Below are 19,996 nucleotides of genomic sequence, written 5' to 3'. Positions count from 1 at the left end.
AGCCATCAGCCTCCAGAACAAGACCTCCTCTAGTTAATTAGTATATACTACAATATTGAATTTCCCTTTGGGGTCTAATAAAGTATTTTTCATTTCATTTCATTTTAATTATTTTAATATAATTCATGATTTTATTATGATTGTGATATTTGTATTTTCTTTTATGCTTTTTTTCTTTCTGTAATGCTTTTAATGTTTCATGTAAAGCCCTTTGAATTGTCTTGTACATGAAAGGTGCTATACAAATAAACTTGCTTTGCCTTACTGGAGGTATGACTGCAGCATCATGCAAAAATATGACTTCTGTGGTGGAAAAAATAGTGAATTTAGCCAGGCAATTTTTATTCTTGTGCACAAGGAGAACAAAACACATGCAGATAGCACAGTAGCTCTGGCTGATGTAAGGTTTTAACTTTAATACCCCAATTACAATTTTGGATGTTACAAAATGTAAATTAACACAGAATGCAATAATTTGCTTATCTCTTTTCCCCTCTATATTCAGTTAAATACATTACAAAAAATGAGATAACTAATGTTCAAACTGATAAATTTTACTGTCTTTTATTTAATTATTTTGTATGTTTTGTTTTTTGATAATATTAATTCATTTTTCATTTAATTCCTGCAACATGTCTAAGAGAAGCTGGAACGAAGGCATGAAAATACAGGGAAAGTTGATATTTTCATGACTAAACGGATATGTGAACATATTTGTATCTCTGAATACTTTTTCTTTTTTCACCGTAAATGCATAAAACAAATTGTGAGCACCTGTCATGGAATTGTGGCTTAGTTTGTTCACAAAGTTTAGTCTGTTTGGTGAAGTGTGTGTAAAACTTACTATTGAATTAACTAAAGAACTGAAGAAACTAAAAACTGTTTTTACCAACAGGTTTGGTTTGGTGCAGGTCAGTACCTGTCAGTACCCCAAACCCCCTTTTTTTTGCATTTCCACAGGCAAAAAACAGAGAATGGTGCAACTTTACACAACGTGTACCATCATACTTTTCTGGCACCCTTCCACTGGGGTCCCAGTCTGACCAAACCAACCCAGAGTGGTGGAGCTGGACAATCTGTGGATTTGCCAAAAGACTAAACGTTTCCTGGAGAGCTCGTTACTACGAGTGTGTTTAAACAGACACCAGGGTATCCAGCTTCTGTCTTTGAGGGCCACAATCCTCCAGGTTGTTGTTGTGTTCCAGCTCCAACAGAACTGACTCAAACTAACAGGCCTTTATCCAGAACTTCATCGGCTGTTGGGTCCATTTAGTTTGAGTCAGTTTTGTTGAAGCAGGAAACACTGAAAACCAGCAGCACAGCAGCGCTCCAGAACCCACTTTGGACAACCTGCTGTAGAGTTTCTGTTTAAAACCACACGCTGAGACTAAAGGAAATAAACCGCTGGATGTCCACCGTCATGTTTGTCACGTTGCACCCTGCGATCCTGAAGGGGAATATGTGTAGAAAATAAACATTGCAAACGCAGGATGTTGGGCTGCTCTAGCCAGAAGAAACATCTCGCTGTCTGAAGAACGTGCTGAACGTTTCGTTAGAAATGTAACAAACTGAAGAGCGCCAGGACGAGATGCAGCTCTGCTTCCATCTCGTGGTGGAAACAGAAGTTGTTCTGTTTCAAACTAGTTTTGCTTCTTGTTTTTCACAACAAATATGAGAAAAGACGTAACATTCCACTCGGGAAGATGCATCAATAATCATTTTATAACCGCATCGTGGTCGTTGAGTCGTGACGTGGCTACAGGTTCCCTCCCCAGAGTGAAAGGAGAACCCTCTGAGCTGCGGACGTCGTCTGAGAGGCGCTAGAGCACCGTTTGGGTTGCAGTTCCTCGTCATTCAGTCACCGCTGAAGCCGCTGGATAAAAACACGTGTATGTTTGGAAGAATTTTGGTCACTGACAGCCACCGTACATTCACAACGGTTCTTTGTATGTGAAGTTATTTCTAAACCCGTCTTTCTAACACATTGTTCCTTTAATCCTAAATGTTTAGACATGATTTTGAACACATTAACTCTTCTACACGGTGCAACTTTTGAGCCAAACATCAGCCTGATGCGAGTAATAACGGATGTTTTCTGGGTCAGTGTTACGCCCCCCGATGGAGTTTGTCCAGGGGAACAAAGGGGAGGCAACATTAACACAAGGAAACCAGGAAGATGTGCAGAAAAGAAGGCTTTATTTAGGACCTGCTTGTCCTTAAAAAGTGTTGGGAGTCAAAGCCAAAACAAAAGCATAAACCAAAGCTGGCTCCAACCCAGTTATTATCTCAAAAATGTTCCCTAAAGCACCAAACAGTCAACTCATTCACCTCATTCACTGAATGAGTGGCAAACTGTGGCACCAAGACTCAACCAAACACAGCTATCCTGAATGAAGGTCGTTGACAGTCCGGCCAATCAAGGGTAGGTGGGCGTGTGGGTGACCAATCAGCATCCAGATGATGATGGTTTGAATGGTGATCAGCTAGATGACAGGCCATGGGCCGTAACAGTCAGTATACAGAGCTAGAGGAGTGTTGGTGGCCTTTGCAGGGCTGGCAGTGGCTCAGGTGGTTGAGCTGCTTGTCGTGTGACCAGATGGTCAGTGGTTTGAGTCCTGCTCCTCCACACTACCGCCTCCCCGAGGATTGTTCTCTAAGGGCCGGTGTGTCTGCCGTAAAACCTGCGTCAATTCACCTGTGGGATGATTTGCTGTGGTCTTCCATTCTTTCTTCGTTCCATTCTCGGTTGTGCCGTCTGATGGCAGCAAACTGTAGTAGCTCTGACTTGCTATCTTGATTTTTTATTTCAAAGTACAAACTTTAATTCTCACATAGACATTAGCTCAAATTAGATCTTGTTTTCTGAGGATTTCATGCCGGTTCGGAGGGTGTGCTGGAGGGAAGATTTTTCTGCATATTTCTGACTCTCTCAACACTTGTTATGATGAGTCTCCATGGCAACGAAAGACTTGTTTACAATCAGGATCAACTAATTAAACTCTCCCAAATCAGGATTATCAGCGAAACAACACATCAAATCCCGATGGAGTTGAAAAGAAAGAGAAGAGGATGCAGAGCGGGAGTGAGACAGAGGAGAAAGCGATGGAGATTTAAACCATATCTACCAATCATCCAAATGGAGTCATCAGAGTATTTCTGCAGATAATGGAGGATTCTTCACACCCTCTCCACAACACACCGAAGAAACAACAAAGTGTGTTCAGTGAGAGGCTTCTTCAGGTCCGATATAAGACTCAAAGATACAGAAGATCATTCCTGCCAGCAGCCATCAGCCTCCGGAACAAGACCTCCTCTAGTTAATTATCTACTACAATACTGAATTTCCATTTGGGGATTAATAAAGTATTTTTCATTTCATTCAGAGGGATGCGGTAAAAGGGAAGTTTAGCACCCCTAGTGACCAAAAGTGACATGGTATCCCTTTAGTGAAGTATCTGGGACACAGCTTGATCTTTGGTAACTGGTGGGGGGAACATAGGGAGGCATCCTGAATATCCAGTAAAGTGACTAAATGTTTCGCCTGATAAAGGTTTAGATTAATAATAAAGCTAACATATGTTTCTTTCTGTGTTTTACAGCAGGAGTCCATTCTCTGACAAAGCGCAGTCTCTGCTTCCCCTGCATCATGTTTCTTCCCTCTTTTTGACTTTCTACTCCGTGTCCTCGGAGCCAAAGAGGTATTCGTTGATTTCATCTTCAGCAGGGCTGCTGTCCACAGCGACGACTTTGACTTTCTGGACGACAGGCATACATCTGGGCATGAGCTTTCTGCCGCTCTGGAAGAAATAATGGTGTGTAGTTGAGCCAATTCCTCTTCTTCTTCATTAGAAGCCCATTTATGTTTCTATGATGTGTCATGTATCTCAGATTTCATGGAGTGTCACCAGATATAAATGCAGGAGAAAGCTGTATATTAATAATAGATTAGATAGCATACTATTTTCCTTGAGTTGGCCAGGGATCGCTCCGTGTACTTCCTCATCCTTTCCTGTTGTTTCTCTCGCTGCTCTCTCAGCTTTTCTTCACGCTGCCTGAAACATAAAGGAGAAAACCTTTAAACGGCCTTTCAGTGGCTTTCTGTGTTACATGTGAACAGCCATGCTGTCAAACTGAATCCTTGTAGTTAAAAGAAAGTGATCCGAATACAATCATCAATATAACCCACTGATAGAAATCTTTGTAAAAGCATATAAATCAGATCTTCAAAGAGGTATAATATCTAAGCTTTATAGGAGTATTACTAATTTTAACAGTCATTCAACTAAAAACATTAAACACCGATGGGAAATGGAAGCAGGACTTATTATAACGGATGAAGAATGGGAACAAATATGTTCATCTCAATGGAGGAGTACAACATCTCACATATGGAAAGAAAGCTAGTTGGAAAAGTATATCACAATATTTTTTAACTCCTTCTCAAAGTGTACATTTCAGGCAGGGAAATGGTCAGTGCTGGAGGAATTGTGGCAGCCAGAGAGCACATCACTATCATGTATTTTGGGAATACTCGATTCTTCAAAGTTATTGGTCCGATGTTAACAGCACCTTAAAGCATATTCCCCCAGATTTTAAAACAATGTTTTTGGGTTAGAAATCTCAACCAATGCAATCAATTTGTGGATATCTCTGGAACGTAATTTTGGCTGCAGCAAAAAAAGCCATTACAAAAAAATGGATGACACAGAGAGTGCCAACTGTCCAAGACTGGGCTCAAATAGTAGAGGAACTGCAATGCTACACTTGTTCTTGTTTACTCTCTGGGTGTTCAAGTGTTTCTTTAAAATTATTATGAAAAAAAAATAGGAACAGAGATGCAAAATAATTATATTGTACTGTCTTTTTTCCCCCTTCCTTTCCTCTTTGTTATCCATTGGATATTAATTACATTGTACTGTGTATGTGAAGATGTCCCTGACCCGCAATAAAAACATAATTATTAAAAAAAAAAAGAAAGTGATCCGAATGTTGGACCTGGTCCTCTTCTCGCTGTCCTTGATCTTCGTCATCATCACCAGTTTCTCCTCCGGGATGCTCTCGAGCCTCTGCAGCAGTGAAATCAGGCAGTTCTCGATGTTGGCCACCTTCTCCAGGGAGCTGAGGTTGGTCATCCTGTCGTCTACACAGCTCCGGTGCACCTCTGCCACCTTCTCGCTGAGGGCGTCCAGCATCACATCCTGGAAGCGACACAGTTGGGACACTCGCATGACTCTATATACTTACAGAATGATGTCATCACATAGTTCATAATCATATTAATTATATCTAATATTACACTGATGAGAAAACAGTTGACATTTTGAGACACAATGACTTTCAAAGGATCGATCTCATGGATCCACAGAGGAGAACGGACAAACTGGTTGGACATGATAGACAGGAAGTCCAGTAAGGACTGGTTCCAACCAAGAACATCATCTCTGCACACAACACGTCCAACCTTGAACCAAACCAGGAGCAACAATCAGCTGAAGGCAGGGCTGGAAATGAGGGTCTGCATCATTTACCACCTGGGTGACCCATCAGCGAAGTGGGTGGGTGGAGTTTTCCCTCCATTTAACCCAACCCAGTAAAAACTGGTAAAAAAAAGTCCAATTTTTTAAATGAAGTCTTTTTTTGTTTTTTTAACTAAATGTTAAAAAAGCTGAATGTTTAGGAATACTTAGTAAAATCTTCTGCTTCCTGGTGTCCATTAGAGCTCCTATCTTTTCATCTGTTTTCTATGGGTGTCACAGTTCCAACAACTCTGTTTTTATTAGAGCTGTGACGATACGCTTTTGTCCTGATCCAATTCGATTCTGGTTTTTTCGGTGCCGATTTGATTTAAATTGTGATTCTCACAATTCTTCGATATTGGTGATTTTTGTCAATAAAAAAACAAATAAATGTACAAAACTTTTTTTTCTTAATTTCAATGAGGAAAAAACAACACAGTGGCCAGACCATCATTCTGCCGCTATAATGCTCAAGAAGACGAGTAAAAATATCAATAAAAACAATAAAAATGACAAAATTTTTTATGATGGATTATTTTTATTTGTTTGAAAAAAATGTTGATTTTTTTTTTTAAACATAAAAAAATCCCAATTTCCGATTTTTCGATTAGACCCCCCCCGTAGTTTTTATGTGTTAAATTCAGCCTTGGTCCGTCATTTCAGCCGTCCCAAAAGTCGCCTGGGTGAGCTCTACGGAGAACAGACCGTTTCCGTGTCTCAGACTCAACGTTTGAACCCATTTACTGAGAAGTGGAGCAACCTGTGGGGACAGTGGATTTGTGGAGCTAACCGTAGAGAGCCGGGAAGCAGAGGTGGTTCTGAGAATAGTGTTCAATAACTGGAACTGAACACATAAACTAGGGGTGCCCAGAATCGGCCCGCCAGCACTTTGCTTTTGGCCCGCTAGTTGTTGTTTATATTAATACCCTGCAGAGCTTGATGAAAAGACACTTTCAGTGTCATGAACCTCAATAAATCCAGACTCAGAGAGACCCTGACTGACTCACACCTCAGCCAGGTGCAACCCAACTGGTAATGTCCAAAGATCAACTTCATGTGTCCCACTAAGTGTCAGTAACTTGCCTTGTTCAACATGCTCTGTTTCTTATTGTTGACATGTTGCTCTTGGTTGCAGTTTAGTCGCTGTAATCATTGTTTCTTGTCCCTTTAACTGTGGGTTTATTGTTCTTTTGCCATATTGATTTTTATATAACATTTTATTTGCCCAGATAGGAAAAACACACTGTATTAGCTGTTGAAGAATAAACAAAATAACTTTATACATTTACTCATGTTTCATCCTTAAAGCTTTCCCGTGGATCCCCGGATCGTTTTCAGTTTGGTCCTTCAAGGCAAAAAGTTTGGGCACCCCTGACATAAACACTGACCTACACAGTGACCCGGTAACTAAAACGCTGCAACAGAGGGGCATAAATACACACAAGAACACAACAAGACAGCTGAAATGGATGAACTAAAGAACCCAGGTGAAGTAATGAACAGAGACGAGACTAAACCAGAAAATCTACAGAATAAAAGAGGAAACCAGAACCGGGAAAACTGCAGCAGAACCAGAAAACTGCAGCAGAACAGAGTAAACTGCAGCAGAACCCAGAAAACTGCAGCGGAACCAGAAAACTGCAGCAGAACCGGGAAAAAGAAAACCGCAGCAGAACCGAGAAAACTGCAGCGGAACCAGGAAACTGCAGCAGAACCAGAAAACTGCAGCGGAACCAGAAAACTGCAGCAGAACCAGAAAACTGCAGCAGAACCGAGTAAACTGCAGCAGAACACAGAAAACTGCAGCGGAACCAGAAAACTGCAGCAGAACCAGGAAAACTGCAGCAGAACCAGAAAACTGCAGCAGAACCAGGAAAACTGCAGCAGAACCAGAAAACTGCAGCAGAACCAGAAAACTGCAGCAGAACCGAGTAAACTGCAGCGGAACCGAGAAAACTGCAGCAGAACCAGAAAACTGCAGCAGAACCGAGTAAACTGCAGCAGAACCGAGTAAACTGCAGCGGAACCAGAAAACTGCAGCAGAACCGAGTAAACTGCAGCAGAACCCAGAAAACTGCAGCGGAACCAGAAAACTGCAGCAGAACCCAGAAAACTGCAGCAGAACCCAGAAAACTGCAGCAGAACCAGAAAACTGCAGCAGAACAGAGTAAACTGCAGCAGAACAGAGTAAACTGCAGCAGAACCCAGAAAACTGCAGCGGAACCAGAAAACTGCAGCAGAACCGGGAAAAAGAAAACCGCAGCAGAACCGAGAAAACTGCAGCGGAACCAGGAAACTGCAGCAGAACCAGAAAACTGCAGCGGAACCAGAAAACTGCAGCAGAACCAGAAAACTGCAGCAGAACCGAGTAAACTGCAGCGGAACCAGAAAACTGCAGCAGAACCAGGAAAACTGCAGCAGAACCAGAAAACTGCAGCAGAACCAGAAAACTGCAGCAGAACCGAGTAAACTGCAGCGGAACCGAGAAAACTGCAGCAGAACCAGAAAACTGCAGCAGAACCGAGTAAACTGCAGCAGAACCGAGTAAACTGCAGCGGAACCAGAAAACTGCAGCAGAACCGAGTAAACTGCAGCAGAACCCAGAAAACTGCAGCGGAACCAGAAAACTGCAGCAGAACCCAGAAAACTGCAGCAGAACCCAGAAAACTGCAGCAGAACCGGGAAAACTGCAGCAGAACCAGAAAACTGCAGCAGAACAGAGTAAACTGCAGCAGAACAGAGTAAACTGCAGCAGAACCCAGAAAACTGCAGCGGAACCAGAAAACTGCAGCAGAACCGGGAAAAAGAAAACCGCAGCAGAACCGAGAAAAAGAAAACCGCAGCAGAACCGAGAAAACTGCAGCGGAACCAGGAAACTGCAGCAGAACCAGAAAACTGCAGCGGAACCAGAAAACTGCAGCGGAACCAGAAAACTGCAGCAGAACCAGAAAACTGCAGAGGAACCAGAAAACTGCAGCAGAACCAGAAAACTGCAGCGGAACCAGAAAACCGCAGCAGAACCAGAAAACCGCAGCAGAACCAGAAAACCGCAGCGGAACCAGAAAACTGCAGCGGAACCAGAAAACTGCAGCAGAACCAGAAAACTGCAGCGGAACCAGAAAACTGCAGCGGAACCAGAAAACTGCAGCAGAACCAGAAAACTGCAGCAGAACCAGAAAACTGCAGCAGAACCAGAAAACCGCAGCGGAACCAGAAAACTGCAGCAGAACCGAGTAAACTGCAGCGGAACCGAGAAAACTGCAGCAGAACCAGAAAACTGCAGCAGAACCGAGTAAACTGCAGCAGAACCGAGTAAACTGCAGCGGAACCAGAAAACTGCAGCAGAACCGAGTAAACTGCAGCAGAACCCAGAAAACTGCAGCGGAACCAGAAAACTGCAGCAGAACCCAGAAAACTGCAGCAGAACCCAGAAAACTGCAGCAGAACCGGGAAAACTGCAGCAGAACCAGAAAACTGCAGCAGAACAGAGTAAACTGCAGCAGAACAGAGTAAACTGCAGCAGAACCCAGAAAACTGCAGCGGAACCAGAAAACTGCAGCAGAACCGGGAAAAAGAAAACCGCAGCAGAACCGAGAAAAAGAAAACCGCAGCAGAACCGAGAAAACTGCAGCGGAACCAGGAAACTGCAGCAGAACCAGAAAACTGCAGCGGAACCAGAAAACTGCAGCGGAACCAGAAAACTGCAGCGGAACCAGAAAACTGCAGAGGAACCAGAAAACCGCAGCAGAACCAGAAAACCGCAGCAGAACCAGAAAACCGCAGCAGAACCAGAAAACCGCAGCGGAACCAGAAAACTGCAGCGGAACCAGAAAACTGCAGCAGAACCAGAAAACTGCAGCGGAACCAGAAAACTGCAGCGGAACCAGAAAACTGCAGCAGAACCAGAAAACTGCAGCAGAACCAGAAAACCGCAGCAGAACCAGAAAACCGCAGCGGAACCAGAAAACCGCAGCGGAACCAGAAAACCGCAGCGGAACCAGAAAACCGCAGCGGAACCAGAAAACCGCAGCGGAACCAGAAAACTGCAGCAGAACCAGAAAACTGCAGCAGAACCAGAAAACCGCAGCAGAACCAGAAAACCGCAGCAGAACCAGAAAACCGCAGCAGAACCAGAAAACCGCAGCGGAACCAGAAAACTGCAGCGGAACCAGAAAACCGCAGCGGAACCAGAAAACCGCAGCGGAACCAGAAAACCGCAGCAGAACCAGAAAACCGCAGCAGAACCAGAAAACCGCAGCAGAACCAGAAAACCGCAGCAGAACCAGAAAACCGCAGCAGAACCAGAAAACTGCAGCGGAACCAGAAAACTGCAGCGGAACCAGAAAACTGCAGCAGAACCAGAAAACTGCAGCAGAACACAACCAAGCGGTAGAAGTGACAGAAGTTTGTCATTATTCGGCGTCACACACAGCAAACGAGGAAATATAGAAAATCTTGACAAGGTGAATTTCTAAATAAGACGAAGCTGAGTGGCAGCGTCTTCTCTACAGGGACCTTTCAGGGGCAGAAGAAAAGGTTTGTTTCATGAAGCGAAGCTGAACGTGTCAGAAACTTATCATACATGTTACGGGGTAAAACATCAACTGGAGGACTGTTGGCAGATAAACTTAGAAAATGTCCCACGCTGATAAATGTTGATGTTCGTCCAGCTTTACAAACGGCTCAGTGTCACAGATTACTGTTGGGATTTCCTCACCTGCTCCTCTGTGCTCAGGGAAACGTGGAGCTGAATCTTTCGTTCCAGTTTGGCACCTCTCTTCTTCTCTTTGTCTATTTTCTGGTTCATGTAGTTTATCTGCTCTGCGATGTGCTCTTCCTCCGTTTGGCTTCAGACGGGCAGGAACCAGCATTGCATGGAGGGAAAAAGAAGGCGGTAAAATGTAAACATGGAGCAGATGGAGTACGTTTGGTTCGGATTTAAGCGGTTTGCGTTGAGGCTTCACAGAGGAGACGAGGAGGCAACACTTGGATTTTAATGGAACTCATGATTGGCTTTTATTTGTGGACTTTCGCTCTGCGTTGAATTGAATCCAACCTCATGTTTCAACTGGAAAGCTCCAGCAAACAGTTTGATTTAGTAGCAATCTGGTGTGTTCTCTGACAGGAACACTGCAGGAACTCAGCCTTAGAAAACAAGAATAAAAATATACAAAAATCAGGTAAATGTTGCTTAAAATAAGATAAATTATCTGCCAACAGAACAAGAAAATTTGGCTTGTCAAGACTTCCCAAAAACAAGTAAAAATACTGGAAAACAAGAGGAATTCTCTGGCATAAAAACTAAGAATTATCTTACCTTTAAAAAAATAAGCATATGTGTCCTCAGTTTAAGATTTTTAATCTTACTTAGATTTCAGTTTTTGCAGTGAAGTTTACGCTGGTCTACCTTAAGCCTGCGTGCCGTCGCTGCTGTTATTTAGTCTTTATGCCAGCAGACGCAGCTATAAAGTTATTAATAAATAAGCAGATGACCCAGCTATTAACAGTTTACTCCAAGAAGAAGAGTCCAGCCATGGTCGTGTAGCGGGGCGCCGCCAGGACATGTGGGTCCGAGGAAAGACAACGGCATGGACCCCACCACTTGATCACACATTTTAGATTTTTGTTTTTGCTTCAAGCTGATATAAAAAAAAAAAAAAAACTTTTCATGGGAATAATAAAGATCTAGGGCTGTTTAACCCTTTATGGGGCAAGTGACTATTTATGATCATTTTGTTTTCTTACATATTCAGCTTGAAACTTTTTTTTGTTAATGTAACAACAAAACGGAGGTCTAGGTTCATACCAGAAGGACAATTTTAGGTAAAATTTCTAATTTGAAGGTATTTTACTGAGTGCCCTGCAAAGGGTTAAATCACAGTGCAGACATCTAACTAGGTTATTTTTATATAAAAGGTTTAGCAGTTTATATTACTGCTATATTTTATTACAAACTCCGAAACGTATTTATTATTTTTAATGAAGGTTTAATTATTCTTACATAGTTTATACACCTTTTTGGGCCCCTATCAAGTCGTGGGGCCCTTAGATCTTCCTCACCCCCCCATATGGCGCCTCTGCCGTGTTGTGGATGATTTACTCACCTGGTTAAAGATACTTTAATCAAAGTGAAGTTGTGCAATCCTACAAATATCTGTGGACTGAAAACTTTAACTCTGATTGTAAGAAGGTTTCAACAAGAATCTGTGTTGTTTCGGAAACATTCTTATTTTCACACTGACTGAATGATGATGATGATTTATTCTCTTCCTCATGGTTCAGTCACAAACCCTTAAAGAGGGGAAAACTTTAAGCTGAGTAGTTCATCAGCAAACATTTCATCTGCAGAGATCTTACATCTTCCTCCTGGTTTTCTCTACAGACTGTCGGAGCTTCTCCAGCGCTTCCTCCACCCGGGCCGAGTTCTGGATCAGGGACAAGTTCTGCTCCGTCAGCTCCGTCATCAGATCCAGCTGCTGCTGGGGATCGGTGAAGAACAGCTCAGGCTCCTCCTGGCAGCAGGTCACAGTGAGGTGTGTGAGATGCAGACGTTTAACGCTCAGTAAGACGGACGTTTTTAGCTTTAAAGGAAAACAGACCTCGTACTCTGAGCCGTCACCGTCCACTTTAGAATCTGAGTCCCTAAAACACAAAAAGTTTGATGAATTCTTGTTGCAGCATGTAAGAGAAGAACAGCAGCTGCTGGTATGCAGGACTTTATGTGAGAGAGCTGGTAAGATTCTACCACAAGGCGAGGACAACATGGCCAAGCATCGTCTGAGAGCTTACATGTTTCTGCCCGCCATGACTAGTTCCAGTCAGTAAAACTGTGAAGCTACGAGCCAGTTTCTGTCAGACACCACAGCTTTCATCAGTTTTCCCCAAAGATCAGCTGATTTACTGAATTTTGGTAAAAAAAAAACAAAAAACGCTTGAATGAAAGCAGGTCAAACATTTCAGAGGACTCATCATCAGCAGAACCTCCAGTCTGAAGATTTTCCATCATTTTCTTTGGGTTAGGAGTGTTTTGTTATTGTGAGCTCTTTCTTGGTGTGACCAACAGGAATTTAAAGCTTTGCTTCTGGCTTACTAAACAATAACTCAACGTCTCCCGTCTACCTTCACTCCCTAATCCAGACCTACACTCCCTCTCCACAGCTACGTTCCACCAGTGAAAGATGCCTCGTGTTACCACCACAACGTGGGACTAAATCACCAGCCAGACTCTTTTCCTCTGTTGTGCCACGATGGTGGAATGATCTCCCAAACTCTGTCCGCTCTGCAGAGTCCCTGTCTACTTTTAAGATCAAGCTGAAGACTCAGCTCTTCAAGGAGAACTTCAACACTTAGTATAGCTGTATTTAGAGGAAAGTTGGAGAACTTAGGCCAGTTCTTTGCAACAAACTTTATGGTATTAATTCTTTGTATTATAACATCGGTGATATTATGGGGTGGGAAGGGAGTAAACAACAACAAACAAAAAAAAAGCCTGTAGCACTTCATGGAAGGACCTGCGTCCAACTGGACAGTCCACCAGCACCTTCCTACGATGTTCTCTACTGTCTGATTTCATGCTTGTGTTGTTCTCACTCTTATGTAAGTCGCTTTGGATAAAAGTGTCTGCTACATGACTGTAGAATAGAATAGAATAGAATGAGGAGGGTTGTGTATCTGAGTGTGTTGGTGCTCGTACAGAGCGTCTGTGTGAGATGAGGGAAGCCCGGTGTGTGTGATGGACGGCGGGTCTCTGCTGGAACGGGACAGCCTGCTCTCCAAACCTGCGTGCATGCAAACAAACGACAGAATCATTAAAGACGTCGCGTCCAGATTCGGGTCTATGCAGAGCAGAAACAGCGAACTTGACTCATGAAGCACGGCAGGTACTGACCGAAGCACCAAACATGTAAAACTTTAAGACATTAAATAGATCCGGCAGTAAAACCCAGTTAGAAGGAAATAAACAGAACACCGTGCTGGTTCTGGTGAGCAGATCTAGACTGATTTGGTTGGAGGAGAAATGATTCACCTCTCCTGACAGCCTGAGGCTCGTTGTCCTGGTGCTCCTGTCCGTCTGCTGCCTTCAAGGCCTTTTTCCTCTGTTCTTCCTGCCACTCTGGAGGAGAAATCTTAAACAGAAACTGCTGGTATCTCCTGTAATCTGTCAGGACTTCTTCCAACTTGACAATTTCACTACAGGAGAAAATGTTAAAATGTTGACTCCTTTGTTTTCAGTTCCCATCAGGGCGTCTTTCCCATAAACAACAGGTAATCTCAGACATTTGAATAAACCAGCTACCTTTTTATTGCCCCTATCTCAGCCGTTAGCTTCCTAATCTCAGCCGTCTTCTCCTGTTTGGACTTGTCCTCCCGTTCAAACCTGACAACATATAAACATCCCTTTAGTTAAGAACTTCATTTGTGACAGAAGAGACTTTGTGTTCTAGCGAGGTACAACTCACAGTGTTCTGGCTTCTACGGATTTCCTTTCGTTCTCTCTGAGGAATTCTTCAAACTTGTGGTTGTCTCTGTCGATGACTTTTTCAAGCTGTTTCAGCTTTTTCTCCTCTTTTGCTAAAAGCTTGTCCATCCTCAGAATCTCAGCCCGTTTAGTCATCAGAGACAGCTGAGGAGAGATGAGGTTATACATATACGTAGATAAATACCTACAACCCTCATTACTCCAGTAAAAATAACTGTAGAGGCAAGAATATTATTCTGTGTGTCTGTCACCAGAGGGTAATGTCTGTGTCTGTGTGTGTGTGTGTGTGTGTGTGTGTGTGTGTGATTGCCTAATTGATATGACCTGTGTCTGTCTGGGATTTTGGTTTTGCTTGGTACAGAGAGAGGTAGATGGTGGATGCTGATATTTTCTGTTGACAGTTTGCAAATCCTGAGTAAAAAATGTGTCAAACAGTGAATCTTTAACCAAGACGGTAAATAAACACCTGAACTGCAAGAGATTCCTGATCCTCTTTATTTGGATTTAGCGCGTCTGACAGACTCCTGTAACCCTCAGTGACTAATTTTGTCAGTCATAGTAACACTGAGAGGCTCCCGTCCCTTCAGACGGGCCTGATGCGCCACCATCTTCCAGGTCGCTCTTTAATTTGAACTTCTTTAACATCTTGGATCTGATGTGTTTTAAAACATCTCCTTCAGTAAATCAGGAATCCATATCTTAGTAAATTCATGTCAGAGATTGAAAGCAAATCAGCACAATTGTTTTAACTGTCATCTACTGAAAACATTCAGGAGCCTTATATTACAAGTAAACAATGTAAAGATCCAGATAAAGCTTATTGTTGGAGAAACTGTGGAAATGCTTGTGCAGGACACTTTCATGTTTTTTGGGACTGTGTCAAGATCGCACCCTACTGGGCAAAAGTTCTAAAAGAAATTAAGAACATACTTGGGCTGGACTTGCCATACGACTTTATAATCATATATTTAGGCAATGTACCTCAAAAACTAAAGAAGTCAGACAAGTACTTGTTATCAATACTGTTGGCAGGGGCAAAGAAAGCCATAACACGCAAATGGTTACAAGAAGATGTCCCCTCTACACTAGACTGGATACAAATTGTTTCTGAAATTTATGACATGGAAAGACTGACATTCTCTTTAAGGTTGGCCGCGGAAAAATGTAAAAAATATTGGGAAAAATGGGACAGTTACACGAAAAAAAGGACTTTGTGATGGACTTCTTTGGAAGAAGGGAAGAAAGAAAAAAGAAGAGAGGGAAAAAGAGGAAGAGGGAAAGAAGAAAGAGAAAAGGGGAAAAAAAAAAAAAAAAAGAAAGGGGGAAAGAAAGGGAAAGGAAAGAAAGAGAAAGGTATATGTATAAAACCAATTACAATGTTCATGCCTTGCCTGAATGTCTAGATGTACCCTGTATGCTCTGTGTTTTTGTGTTCATTTATTATGTAGTGGTCTGCATTTTTGTTTTGATCTGTTTAAAATTTAAAAATGTCACTTATAAAAATAAAGTTTAAAAAAAAAAAAAAAAGAAAACATTCAGGAGCAGAAAAATCCTGCATGAATCTGATTCAGGTAACTTTATAATATCTCTGATACAAACAAAGTAAACTGAATCATTCAAGCATGAAAACGGCTTCTAAGTTAAATAATGAACCAGTGTTGAGATGAAACAGAAGTTAGTGAAGAAAACATGTTAAATCATATATTTGGACACTCTGTAGTAGAATGAGACATATCATTCAGAACCATTTCTTTAGTTGTGTTTACTGATGTTAAAAAAGTAGTTAAAGTCTGCAAAACAAGTTTACTTTTACTCTAGAAGATTACGAGACAGGGTGAAGGGTGACTTAAGACTTGGATTTAACTGTGAAGCTCAAAACTCTGTTTTCATCGCTGAGATTGGAGAGACACCACGGTCCTGTTTGTGGTTAAAAACAAAAACACCTCACTTGTTTCTACAGATGTAAACAGACAACATATTTTCGGGAAACTTTTTGCTTTTTAATCGGCTCGTGGCTCCAGACTCGGAACCTTCCTACGACGTCCTCTACTGTCTGGATCTGTGGAACTGGGGAAATACTTCACCTCCAACACTGCCTGCTGCCGCTCCATGAAGATTAGGGTATGCTTGCTTTCTTCTGTCATGTTGTCTGTGAACAGAGAACAAATGCAGATCAAGATCAGGAAGACGTAAACGGGACTCGTGTAACATTTTCAAACATTTTACCTCTCCTCCTCGTATCTTCCTTCATCCTGGCAGATTTTAGCTCATGCCCGCCTGATGTTTGCTTGGGGAGAACCGTGTTACACTTGATTAGCTTATCCTTCTTCTTCCTGTCATTTTCCTCCTCCTCCTCCAGTTCTCCCACCACCTCATTCTTCAGCTTGGCCATCATTCTTGCGGCGTGGGCCGTCTTCTCTTCAATTGGCAGAGCCAGAAATTTACGCATCTCCTGAGCATACAGGCAAAAAGAAGCACGGCTGAAATCCATTCAGCACTTCCGCCCAGCAAATACAACACACAGAAAACTTTCATCTGCAGACACCAACCTCTTTCCGTTCCCTTCTTTCATGCGCACCTAGCAGAAAAATGCTGCTGTCATCCGGCACTTTGAATGGACTCAGCTGTGCCCTCCTTCTTCTCATCCCTGCACAACCTGGAAAGAAGACAAGAACAGCAAACATCATTTGAGTTGTTGTTTCATATTTCAGCTTTCGATTCCACTTGCCGTTTTTCTCACATTACCCTGTTTCTGTCCTTTAGCAGCACTGCCGACTTCTGAAACCACAAGGGCGCCTGCAGAGAAAACATGGACACAGCTTAATCAATAATCAACCATAGATTGAGTTTAAATCTTTAATTGTAATGAGAGAAACATACTAGGCTGTGATGAAGACATCTCGGAGGTCTTTCCTGTATATGGAGCCACACCAGGTCAGTCTTTAAGGTGGAAGCATATTTACAAACAGAAAAGTCACAGAGTTGCATTAATACTGAACAAACTAATAGCAGAAAGTGTTGTGTGATGAAATTATAAAGGTAAATAGAGATAAAACAATAAAGCTAAAGTAAAAACAGCTGTTTAAATCATCTCTTTGTTCAGCTTTTTATTTACAGGAGTTTAGATTTTACACATTTTTTCTCTTAATTTTTCTTTTTATCTTGTTTTTATTATTTTGCATCATGATTCATGCTCTCCATTTTATATTAAACTGTAACAAAAAGTACCAGCAAGACACCAAAACAAAATAAAAGTAAAGATTCCCCAACTGGAGCTATATTTCTCTCTCCAAGAATTTCTTTTTAATATCTGAAACAAACTCAGTTTTCAATGAAAATATTTCATTACCTGATCAAAAATGAAGAAATCCAAAGGAAACAAATAAAAACATTAAACAGAAACATATATTTTCCCTGCAGGAGCCTGAGAGCAGCTAATTGTCATGGCTAAGCTGTTAGCTTGCTAAGCTAACCCTAACTTTGTGCCTCGTCTCGACATAAATAAACAGAGAGAAGAAGAAAGTTTAAAATGTTTTTTTTTTTGTTTTTGTTTTGTTTTTGTTTTTTTTTTCCCCTGGTTAGGGTTTGTCGTAAATCCTACCTGCCGTCTGATGATTGTGTTCATATAAAGAAAAAGCGGAGAGAAAAAGACAACAAACAAACAAAACAAACAGAAAAAGACGCCCCGCTGGCAGCTGCAGTTTGTGTACCGTTGTCATGGTAACTGTTGCCTTCAAGGTCTACTGGGATTTTTCCTAATCGTGAATGAAAACTAGATGAACAATTCTTTATAAACCCCAAAGCGGAATTGCAATCTTCTGGTTTAATTAGTTTATTTTATTGGGAAAATACTTGAACAATAATTCATTTAAATAATTGTCTACTTGCTTGTAAATGCTGTACACTTTACAGCAGTGTTTCTTAATTCCAGTCCCCAGGCCCCCTTGCCATGCAAGTTTAAAATAAATAGTTTCAAATAATAATAATAATTAAAATTTAAATAATTAACAGTTTTAAATAAAAATGATAAACTAAAGAAAAATTAAATATCCTTTATATATACATGTGTCTATAACACAGTGTTTTTTAATTCCAGTCCTCAGGCCCCCTTGCCCTGCATGTTTTAGACATGTTCCTCCTCCAAAGCACCTGAGTCAGATTTTTTAACTTTCTTCTTGAGTTCTTTGCAGCCTGTTAACGAGCCCTTTATTTCATTCAGGTGTGTTCAGGTAGGGTTGCCTATAAAAGATGCAGGTCAGGGGGTCCTGAGGACCGGAATTGAGAAACACTGCTTTACAGGAATGTAAATGTATGTAAATGACCATTTTCGTTTTTGTTCTGCATTTTTTGTCAGTTAGGCCTGCAAATCAGTGTCCTAAAATTAAGAAAATAATTTATTATTTAAATTTACAAACTCTCTCACACACACACACATATATGTGGGAATTACAGGGATTCTTCAAACCTTCTCAGTAACTATATAAGGTTTATTCTCCACTAGATGGCACAGACAGATCACACAATCTGAATCCAGCCAAACAGAATAATCTCCTTACTGTACTCTGGAATGCTTTCTTAAAGAAAATATTCAAGATTAAACAAGGTGCTATTTAAAGGCATGCAAACATGTTTCATAAGAGGAACTAATGACCATCTCTGCATGAGTTATCTTGATCTCATAGCAAAACACTTCTTTTAGGACATCTTGCGTACCAGAAAATATACATAGAAACCTGATACTGTACGTTGCAGCCCACGCATCCACACATGACCCTGCACATCTCAGCTCAACAAAGCAGCCCACACACTACACTTGCTTGTAGGAAATCCCACAGTCAGATTGTCAGGTTAAAGTAACGCTCACATACGGGGGAGTGTTGGCTCACGGAGCAGCAAAGGGCACGTTGTGTAAGAAAAAGAGGAATAAAGTTTTATTCAGATTTGAAAGAATTGCATCATGTGTGGGGTAAGGTGGGAAAACCTAAAGGACGTGCAAGTACATAGATTTTCAACCTTCCCCTTCAAAGAATCCAAGCACAGCTCAGAGAAATAAAACATTTTGGTGTGTTTTAGTGCATCTGAAGAGAAAGTTATTTTCCAGACATTAACAGCACTGTGTATTTAAGACAGCACTGATTGCTAGAGTAGGACAATGATGGAAATGCTTCTGCTTTCTTGTACAGCAGTGCATCGGTTTCATCTACCTCCTCCGCTCAGGCAACCCAAACATGGTCCATATTTAGAATTATATAATGGGCAAATTGTCAGCCCTTTATGTGTGATCAGCTTCATTTTACAAATATTTTCCCCCTGCATCCTAACGTTTATCATGAGGTGCCTGGAACACCTCACCAGGGAGGTCCAGGAGGTATCCTGACCAGATGCCCTGGCCACCTCAACTGGTTCCTCTCGATGCAGTGAACCTTTGTTTTAAATGTGAATTTGGCACAAAAACTCAGTCTTAATAAATAAAATATTATTAAAAATGTGTTTATTTGCTAGTGAGCTGGAATATTAAGTTTATTCTCTGTAATTAAAACTGTAAAAATGACTTTTGTATCCTGATGGGAAACCAGAAACATCTCGCTCATCCTTCTGCTGTTTTAACGCAAACAAAACCCAAGGTCAACATTTTGTGTTCCTGTTCAGACTCACAAGTTTTTAATAATAATCTGTGAGTATTTAACATTACTCAGAGGGGAATTAGGAGTAAATCCTTGAGATATAATGGATGTGTTCAGTTGATTATTTGCTTATCCCTGTCTGTTCTGAAATAAAAAGAAAGTGGCAACAGAAATGAACACACAGAAGAATGGCTTTCTGTGCAACAGATTTTTTAAGTCAGTGGAAGAGTGAATGTGAAATTGATAGGTTGAGTCACTTTTCTCCCTCAGGGCTTGCAGTAAGCTGAGGTAGCGGAGAAAAAAAATGTGCTGACCTGCTGTCATGAAACAAACATAAGAGCAGGCTGTCAGGCAGCAGCTGAGGCAGACTGCGCTCA

General features: G+C 41.6%; 1 protein-coding gene across 1 annotated transcript; it reads right to left on the bottom strand.

Moving 5' to 3' along the window:
* Positions 1-2,267: 2,267 nt before the first annotated feature.
* cfap100 (cilia and flagella associated protein 100) lies at positions 2,268-16,894 on the bottom strand (the record flags this gene model as incomplete). Its single annotated transcript, XM_079250205.1, has 14 exons — positions 2,268-3,797; positions 3,959-4,052; positions 4,996-5,198; positions 10,234-10,363; positions 11,874-12,158; positions 13,210-13,294; positions 13,543-13,706; positions 13,813-13,893; positions 13,976-14,139; positions 16,080-16,144; positions 16,222-16,447; positions 16,545-16,651; positions 16,741-16,791; positions 16,876-16,894. 14 exons carry the CDS (start codon positions 16,892-16,894, stop codon positions 3,672-3,674), a joined length of 1,800 nt encoding a protein of 599 aa, XP_079106331.1. The 3' UTR covers positions 2,268-3,671.
* Between the last annotated feature and the right edge of the window lie 3,102 nt (positions 16,895-19,996).

This window comes from Telmatherina bonti (genome assembly GCF_933228915.1).
Source record: "Telmatherina bonti genome assembly, chromosome: 12".
Taxonomy (NCBI): Eukaryota; Metazoa; Chordata; class Actinopteri; order Atheriniformes; family Telmatherinidae; genus Telmatherina; species Telmatherina bonti.
This window is presented reverse-complemented; position numbering and strand designations above follow the sequence as displayed.